Genomic DNA, 9,116 nt, shown 5'->3' with positions numbered 1-9,116 from the left:
ATATATATTTATATATATATATATATGAGCATCCTCTTCTTGGTCCTCCCACCCCTCATTCCCCCCCCGCCCCCCCACTCCAGAAAAAAAAAACCACTGGGAATATAAAAGTCATGGTTCACAATTCTAGAGGCTTAACCTAAATAGCCTTGAGCTTCTCTCGGTAATCCTACCACTGCAGGGCCCTAATTCCAGAGAAGGGCCGGGGCTCAGGTTTGCTCAGGCTCAGTTCTGGGTTTGGGACTAGAACACGGTTTAATGGCAGGAGCAAAGACGAAGTCCAAGAGGCAGGAGACAGGAGGGTGCCAGGCTCCACGTGATCCTGCCCCACGGGGACCTCGCCTGGGCCGCCCAGGACGCAGCTGGTCAGCTGAGTGGAAAGCAGGGACGAGCACGGCGGTCTGCACTGGCGTGAGAGGGGAGACACATCATCACAGAGAGAAACCCAAGAGTAGACCAGTTTACTGCTTACAGTGGACACTGTGGCTCATCCGTGTAGCAAGGAAAGGAAACAACACAAACTGATACAAACTTCGGAGGCGATACAGGCCACCGTCTTTCTTCAGGGCCACCATCCAGAGGTGTGGGGAAAGGGAAGGGCCAGGCCTCTTCCTTCTCAAATCAATCAGCGTCCAGCAAGATGAGCCCACAGAGGGGGGAAACGTGCTACCTCCACCCCCATCCGTAGAGTCCAGTCTCTCCTAACAAACACTTCAACCGCCGTCTACTCTGGGGCGTCCCAACCCTCCCCAGCAGGGTGGCCTCTTCACTCCGCGGCCGCAGCACTAGGGGCCGTGGCTGGTCTGGTCTTCCTCTCGGCCCTCCTCAGGGGCTGAGGGCAGCTCCACGGCGGCGGCAGGCAGCTCCTCTTGGGCCTTGCTGAGTAGGGGCTCAGCTCCGGGCCTGGTCCCTTCAGGCAGCCGGGCGAGGCCCGGAGAAGGCTGCCTGCTCGAAGCCTGAGCACAGGGGGCCGCAAACAGATCCAGGAAGTAGCCGTCCCCTCCCGGGGGGCCCCCCAGAGCTGGCGGACAGAAGGAACTGGGGAAGGGCAGGTCCGGCAGGCAGGGGTCATTCCAGGGGACTGTACCTGTGGGATCAAAAAGCACAACAAAGAGTAAGTAGGATGACGGGTACCCACCACGTTCAACGTGTTCTGTGACAGAGTCCCCTCCCTGCTCCACAGAAACACGGGTTAGGACCCTGGAGCGAGTCTCCCCGCAGGACCAGGCAGGCTCCTGTCTCGAGGTCCTACGGTTGGGTAACAGTGACACAAAGTGGACCGTGGGTCAGGCCGAGTGGGTGCCCTCTCACGCAGGCAGGAGACTGGGAACCAGCATCTTTTCTTCCCCTTCTGCTGGAACTGAGTCCTCCTAAGATGGTCACTTCCAGGATTGCAGGGTCCAGGTGGCCCATCGGATACTCACATCAGCTACCATCTATCCTGTGCCAAGTATTCCACGCATGTTGTTCCTAATCCAGACCAAGCCCTCTAAGATATGGGAATATTATCCCCGTTTCAGAGTCCAGGAACCTCAGGAGAGCCAACAGCTGAGCTGGACTTTTAAACTTTGCTTTTCCTCACTCCAAAGCTCTCTTGCTGATTCTTACTCTGCTCTGACACCTCCAAGAAACTTGAGGAAGAAGAGCTTCATAAAGACAAGCGGTCTTTCTTTAAGTAACAGTGATTCACTCACCCCCGTGCCTTCCCTCCAGCTCATGAGGCTCTCTCCCTTCTCACCGTCCTCAGTCACCAAAGGCCCCTTTCTCTTCCAGCCCCGACTCACCCATGTTCCCGGCAGGTGGCTGCAGCAGGATCTGCCCTGATGGAGGGCCTGGGAAGTAGCCCTGGGATGTGCCCCCGCTGGGGCCATAGGACAATGTAGACAGAGAGTCTTCCAGCAGTGGAGGGGTCAGGGAGCTGGGCATGTGGAAGGGGAAGGGGTGCAGGTATGGAAACTGGGGCTGGGGGTGTTGGAAAAGCTGGGTCTGTGGAGCCTGGGAGAACTGGAACGGTCCTGGCTGGCTGCCGGGTTGGTATTCCTGGGGTTCCAGCTCCTCCAAGTACGAGCAGGAGGGGGGTGGCGTGACGCTGAGAGAGACAGAGGAGTATTTGGTGCAGCTCAGGTGGCGGCCCCATTCCTACGGCGCAGCGAGGCTCCCCTCCCCACCTCCACGACCCCAGACCTGCCGCCGCCTGTTCTCTCTCCTCCTGCTCTAGTGTCTCATCCTCGCGCCTGCGCTACTGCTGTGATGTCCTAGATCCTTCACACCCCAATCCTCATCACATTTACTACTCCTTGCTTCTCTCAGTTACCCTCCCCCCTCCCAAGCTCCATCTATCTTTCCTCCTCCTGTACCTCCCCCAGGATAAGTCAAGTACCACCACCATTAGGTTGCGTACCTTGTCCCCCACGGCCCACAAGGGCCATCCTTGCGGCTGCTCTCGTTGCCTGGGGTATCCAGCAGCAAAGACATCAGCTGGGAGGTGTGCATGGGGCCGAGGGGGAAAGGAAGGTTGGCTCTTCGGACAGGTGGGGGGCTGAAAAGCGGTGGGGTCACGTCCACCCTCTGGGCACCCTCACTCTGTTGGGTCGGGGCCAGAGTCTGGTCAGATGTCAGCAGCATGGGGGGCTCTAGGAACAGAGGTCAAAGGGGGGTTGTAAGAGTACGAAAGTGGGGGGCAGCCTTGGCAGCGCTGGGTGTGGCCCAAGTGCACAAAGCCCGGGTCCCCCTGAACAAAACCGTGGGGAGCTCCAGCCACTCCCAGGTCTTTCAAGAAACAGCCCTTTGACTCTGCTGTCTTCCGCACCGCTGTATTCCCCAGACAACCCTCGGAAGGTGGTTAGCTCACCTGGAAGGGGATCCAGTGGGGACTCCTGAGCGAAGGTCCCAGGCTCCCGGTCCGCGGGCACAGCAGGTGGTGGTCCGGCTGCAGAGCTGGAGGGAGACGAGTGAAGACTGTAGCTCGGGCAGTCCCTGGATTCAGACTGGGGCTTCAGTGTAGGGAAAGGGACCCAGATTTCCAAACTGTGCCTCCTACAAGGCACTGGGCAACTTCCCAACCCCACGCAGTCAAAATCCCCCTAACTATTAGCCATCACCTCCCTATACCCAGCCTTTCAGTCCCTTCTCCCTCTAGAGCCCAGGATCCCAGCTTAGCCCCCAGTTCCTGCCCACGGGGACAGGCCAGGAAGAGGAGAAAGTCTTACCTGCACTGGTTGCTGGTGGGGCTGAGGGCGGGGCCACCAGTAGCGTCCTTGCTCTCCTTCCCAGTCATTTTCTCCACTTTTCGCCACTTTGCCCGGCGATTCTGGAACCACACCTGTAGGGGAGAGACACCTGAAGAGCTTGAGAAACAGGGTAGAGCCTGAGGCTCAGTCCTGCTGTCCCATGATGTCTCCGTGACTGTAGGAGGTCACTGCACCACTCAGATTGGCAGGGAAAGGTTCATCGAGATGGCCTCTGAGGCACTTTCCTCTTCTCATATTCTAAGGCTGCGGCAGTGTGGAAACGGGCAAGAGCACAGCCCCATCTGAGGCCTCACCCCAGCCCCTGCCCAGGAGGTGCTGAGCACTTGTTTGGCTCTCCCAGAGTGCCGGCGCGTGGGTTCTCCTCCCCCCGAGACCGAGGGCCAGTGCCCTTTACCATGATGCGTTGGGGGGTGACTCCCACCGTCTGGGCAATCTCCCGGCGCTTATCGCTGTCTGGATAGTGGTCTTCTTGGAAGAGCCTTTCTAGCTCCTCCAGCTGGTCTGGAAGAAGAAGACACTGGCTTGAGGATGAACACCAGCGATGCGGGAGCAGAGGAGAGAAACAGATGCCCTCCAGATGGGACCGCTGTCCCCAACCCGAGGGCCTCCCCAGAGCCCTGCGACTAAGTTCCCCATTGGGCTGGGGCCTCCTCTCTCTCAGGCTTTGTGGCAGGGAACTGTGTGGTGTTTACTTTCCTGCCGCTTTCTACCCTGGGCCCAATTTCATAGTCTGATGAGAAAACCCAACCTTTCCCTCTGAGGTCAGAGGTCATGGCCTGCACAGGTCAAGAGAGGACCCAGCCAAAGTGACGTACAAACAAACCACACTCCTCTCTCCTGGGGCTGCTGCATTCTCTGTTGAGCCCAGCTTTCCCAGAGGTGACGCCAGGCCCCCTAGGTTTCCGCTCACCTTCAGGGACTTACCCGAGCGGTACAGAGTTCGCGTCTTCTTCCGGCCCTGGCAGGTGACTTCCGGGGACTTCTTCTGGTCTGTGTTTTGGCTGTTCTGGGCCAACGTGCTGAGGAGGTTGGCCAGATGGCAGGAGCCCCGGCCTGACCCACAAGGCACTGGGTTGTACGTGGCCCGGGCTGGGTTAGCGACACTGGGAGAGGCCGTGGAGTCCGGACCCACAGCGTTAGGCTTCTTCTGCTCACCGGCGGCGGGAGAGTAGGGCCTCTTGCCCAGCTTCCCCTCTCTCGCCGGGAGGGGGTGCCCTTCCCCCGGAGGCTGGGGTCTAGGCGGGGCCAGGGCTCTGTCTTTGCGGACAGCCCCTGAGCCCTGGCGCTGGCAGGCTCTCCCAGCACCGGCCCCAGCTACTTCTCCAGGGGCCTCTGCTGGCTGCTTGTCCCCGGGAGCAGTGCAGGAGAGGGGCACGTCCTCACCTGGGGCTTCCTGAGTGTGGGGGGCTGAACTCTGCAGGGGTTCCTCCTCCTCCTCCTCCAGCCTGGCAGCCGGGGGCTTGTCTCCGCCCTCCTGACCTGTGGAGAGCCGGCACCCCCTGACCTTAGCTCGGGAGAAGGAAGAGCCTGGTCTGCAACGGGTGTTCTGTTTGATCTGAAGCTTTCATTTGTCCACTTATCAAATAGGGTAATCATTCCAGGCGTACCTTCCTAACTCGGCTACTGTGAGGATCAAATTAGATTATCCCACAGCTTGGACAAGCAAAAGCAAATAGATGCAGCCATGAAGGGCCTGAGCTCACGTACCTAGACAGTAGGGGTGCAATCCTAATTTGGGGGGAACTTACTCTCTGTGAGTTCCCTGTTTTCTCCCCGAGACCTGGAATGTGAGTTTGAGGGACAGGCATCTATTCAGGGGTCTCTAGGGGACAAATGTTGGGGTGGGCTGGGAAGAGAGAGAGAGAAATCCATGGAGACTGTGCTGCTTCTCAGACTGGACCTCGTTCCTGCAGCAGACACAGGCGTCAGTGCTCAGAGCAGGGACACGGAGGGACCGAGTGGTCTCCAGCAGCCCAGGCAAGGACATCAAAGGAGCTAACAGGAAAGTCCACCCTGACCTCCCACAGAACCCACTCTGTCCTCGGCCACCCTCCTCTCCCTCATACACACCCCCATCCCCTCCCTGCAAAGCAGAACCTCACTCAGGGGCCTCGGGCCCAGGTGAGCGCCCTCCTTTTACAGGTAAGGAAGAGTGACCTGGCTGGCACTGAAAGCTCCTGTCACTCATCCTCCAAGCCTGTCTGTCCTTCTCTGAGCTATGACTGATTCATCAGGACTTTACCATGTCCCAGGCATTGTGCTAGGCACCTTTCAAAGATTAGTCCAGCATGCGTGTAATCCTTGTGAGGAAGGCATATTTATAGCTCATTCTAATAGGAAGAAATGTGGATGAGAAAGCTGAGTGATTTGCCCAAGCTCACACGGCGCAGTGCTCTTGATCACTAGACAGAGTCCTTCCTGGGGTCACCAACCCCGCCCCCATTCCCCTCCCAACTTATTCATAACCTCCAGATCCCAAACCGTCTCAGCTCAAGGAGCTGCTTTATCATTTCTAACTAAACTGGAATATTTTTAAGTGGATGCCCACTGGGGACTAGGAGCAAGGGTTTTTTTAATGAAAGTTGCATGAGATAGAAGGTCTTAAGGAACGACTTTCTAACAACGTGTAAGAAAGATGTAGGTCATGGGCTAAGGCGCTCGCTTTGTCAGATTGTTTCCTAGGGTACAAGCTGGTGAAGGGGGTTTGCAGGCCTTCATGGCGGCACGAAGCGGCGAGGCTGGATGGTGAAATGGGGAAGGAGGGACAGACGGGTTTTACAGCATTTTAGGAGCGCTTGTAGCCTAGCAAGCCCGGTACACAGTAGGTGCTCAATAAATGCGACGTATCCGGGTGATAGGCCCCGGTTAGAAAGGTGACGGGTGTGGGAACCTAGAGCAGAAGAATCGCGGCCCTGCTTTTCTTCTCTTCATCCTTGGAGATCCGAACGCCAAGGATGCGGGCCGCGGCGTGGTGGGCTCCCTGGCCCCCTGCCCGCTCCAGCCCCTCTCAGCTCCCCTCCAGCACCCACCCTCGGCCTGCCGCTGGGCCCCAGCCCCTCAGGCCCCCGCGCACTCACCCCGCGGCTCCGGGCTGGGCTCCATGGCCTGGACTCCGGCACACGGCCGCCGGGCTGCTTGCGCGCCGCCTAATGAAGCCTCGCGCGCGGGCAGGTGTGCGGAGCTGCGAGCCGGGGTGGGGGGGGCCCGCGTTCCCACCCCGCCGCCGGCGAGGCCCACTCGGGAGGGCGGTGCGTGGGGCAGCTGCGGCTGGCGGGGCCCGGGGGCCACGCCGCTGCCCGCCCCCGCCGAGGCCCGAGCCGGGGCAGGTGCGGGCTCCGCGGCGGCGGCCCCTCCCCGGTGGGTGGGGGCTGCACGCGGGGCGTGGGCGAGAGCCCGCCTCCGGGGTCGCGGTCGGGAGGCTCGGCCTGGAGGGCCAGGGCGTTCGGCTGGGGGAGGGGGGCAGCTCCCTGGGCCGGACTGGGCAATGGGCTTGGTGGCGCCTTTGGCCTTGGAGACAGAGGCCTTCCTTGTGAACTGTGGAAGGCGACTTGGGGAGCCACTTATCAAGGGAGCCCCAGACCCTTAACAAGGGTTGCCCGTCTCCCAGCTGCATCACTGAGGTTTCCCCAAGCCTCAGGATTACTGAGCCCTCAAGACCCCCCCGTGCCGATGGGAAGGTCCGTGGAGCACGGAGCTGTCCTCGAGGATGAAAGCGAGCTGGAAGAACCCAGGCTGCAGGGTGAAGTGGACACCTCTTGAATGCGACACAGTTGCACGGGAGGCCGCAGGTAAGCCGGGAGAAAGTACTAGCTCGTCAAAGTTTTGTCTCATGTTTCCACCCACTTGATATCAATTTTTTTGGCTGAGAATGAAGGGGCGTCTCGTAAGGGAGATCTCACAGGTGTGACCTTTACGACTCCCAGTTCCTGGAATGTTTCTTGTCTGCTTTATAACGTAATTTCAGGATTTAAAATCTCATGGCCTCTTTCTTCCATCTGCCCTTGAGTGGGAGGTGCTGGCCGGATTGAAACAGGTGCTTGGTGCTGGAGGTTTGGGGGGAGGGGGTGGTCCAGAATAGAAATCAGGTGTTTTGCTTTTAGGATTTAAAAGACTCTGGACACCACGTGCTTTCGTGCTGTAATCACCTACTGGTACGTTTTCCTGTGCCTTAAATTCCTTTCAGGGGTTTGGCCTACACACGTGAACTTTGGAGAATTACGAGTTCTTTCTGAAATATAAAAATTATAAATGAGTTAACTCCGTGACAACATGACCAAAATTCCAGGCATCTGGTGTTTCATTCTGACTCCTATAAGACTAATATCCTCTAATAAATGAGGGATTTAAAAATAGGGCCCAGTTTCAGCTAGAAAGGAAGCATTCTAGGCCATGTGAGCAAGGAATGGGGGGCAGTGAAGTCGCCTTCTTTGTGAAACCATCGTTTGGTGGTGACATGGTGGTAAATGGAATGCAGTAGTCTGCTTGATTAAACATTTACAGCACACCTACCGTGTGCCAGGCACTGTGCTGCAAGTCACCTCCTGCCTGCAGAAGCTTACTGGCAGAGAGGGGATTAGAACAGTGACACAAGTAAATGGACAGTGTCCGTACCAGGAGGTCGGTGGTGAGTTAGAAGGACGCACGGAGGAGTAGGAAGCTCTGCTGGGCTCGGATTGGGGGTGGGGCAGGAAAGGCCTTCTTGGAGAGGCTGACACGTGAGCTTTGAGCTGAAGTTTAAGGGAGAGGCATTCTTACCATGTCACAGCCCTGCTTAAACCCTGAAGTGGCCCTTGCCTGCCTGTGTGATAAAAACCAAGCTCCCTAACCAGGAGAGGAGCCTTCTGAGGTCTGGTCCTTTCCTCTGAAGCCTCAGCTCGCCTGCTTCCCACACCCAAGTATTCCAATTTTAATGTCTCTTTTGACCTAGTGTTTTTCCCCTGAATCAGAATTTCCTAGAGAATTTGTTTAAAATGTGGCTTCCAGGCCCCATCCCCAGAAATTTTAATTAGTATGTCCAGAGAAGCATCCTGAGAGTGTAACAAGCCCCTCAGGTGATTTTTATTCACGTTAGAGTTTGAGACACTCGTAGATCTGCAAAAACAAAGTCAACTAGAACCATCCTGGGGGATGGAAATAGGGAAAGTGGATGGTGGGGGAAGGAGATGACCTGTTGTCCTTTACTGAGGTGTCTGCTGCAGTGAAAGCGGGTCACAATTAATTTCTTAATAGGTTATCCTATCTCATTAAATTAAGAATAAATCATCCTTCCCTGCCATCACTTATGTTGTATTTCCTCTCATCGTCTTTTTGCCCTCTGCCTGGGTGAAGGTCAGAAAAGCAAAGACTCAAATCACCCATAGACTGGACACCACCCTTACACAAAACTTTGAAAGATACAGAGTCTAACCCTATAAAAGAGTTTGCTCTGAGACTTAAGGAATTGAAAATGTTGGCATTTTCTAAACACATAAATAATTGAATTTGTTGGGCGTGGGCTATGACATTAGGGAAATCGAAGCTTTCTCTCTCTCTCTCTCTCTCTTTCTTTCCTCCCTTCCTCAGTCTTGATATTCTTGCCTTGTTGTTTTGTGGTTTGTTTTTTTTTTTTTACAAATGATATCGTTTTCTTTATTTACATGAAAATTTGATTTAATGGCTGCAAGTGAATTTGGTCTAAGAAGGCTTGGGATAGTGTCTTGACGTGTTTGGTTGAAAAGGGATTGTACTTAAGATATATGCTGTGGAGAGTGCTATCTTTCAGATAGGGAAGGGAGGCTGCTCTTATTGGGAGGGTAAAAAGATACTGTTTTAGGGGTACTTGGAAATATTTATTTCTAAGACTTGGTACATGGCATCTTCATGATC

The 9,116-nt window shown here is 56.0% G+C and overlaps 1 protein-coding gene across 1 annotated transcript; it reads right to left on the bottom strand.

Moving 5' to 3' along the window:
• Positions 1 to 785: 785 nt before the first annotated feature.
• On the bottom strand, positions 786 to 6,353 carry NOBOX (NOBOX oogenesis homeobox). Its single transcript, XM_059932607.1, has 6 exons — positions 6,329 to 6,353; positions 4,176 to 4,730; positions 3,646 to 3,752; positions 3,210 to 3,322; positions 1,785 to 2,089; positions 786 to 1,087 (listed from the first exon to the last, which is right to left on the bottom strand). The coding sequence occupies exons 1-6, from the start codon at positions 6,351 to 6,353 to the stop codon at positions 786 to 788; spliced, it is 1,407 nt and encodes a 468-aa protein (XP_059788590.1).
• Between the last annotated feature and the right edge of the window lie 2,763 nt (positions 6,354 to 9,116).

Source organism: Balaenoptera ricei, chromosome 9, assembly GCF_028023285.1.
Source record: "Balaenoptera ricei isolate mBalRic1 chromosome 9, mBalRic1.hap2, whole genome shotgun sequence".
NCBI lineage: Eukaryota > Metazoa > Chordata > Mammalia > Artiodactyla > Balaenopteridae > Balaenoptera > Balaenoptera ricei.
This window is presented reverse-complemented; position numbering and strand designations above follow the sequence as displayed.

Bases quoted from the DNA above. Each gene is read 5' to 3' on its own strand.
- NOBOX (XM_059932607.1), bottom strand. From the start codon at position 6,353: ATGGAGCCCAGCCCGGAGCCGCGGG. The intron at 3,753-4,175 runs GTAAGTCCCTGA...TTCTTCTTCCAG, and splicing joins GCGAACTCTGTACCGCTCGG to ACCAGCTGGAGGAGCTAGAA. The intron at 1,088-1,784 runs GTGAGTCGGGGC...TTGATCCCACAG, and splicing joins GCCACCTGCCGGGAACATGG to GTACAGTCCCCTGGAATGAC.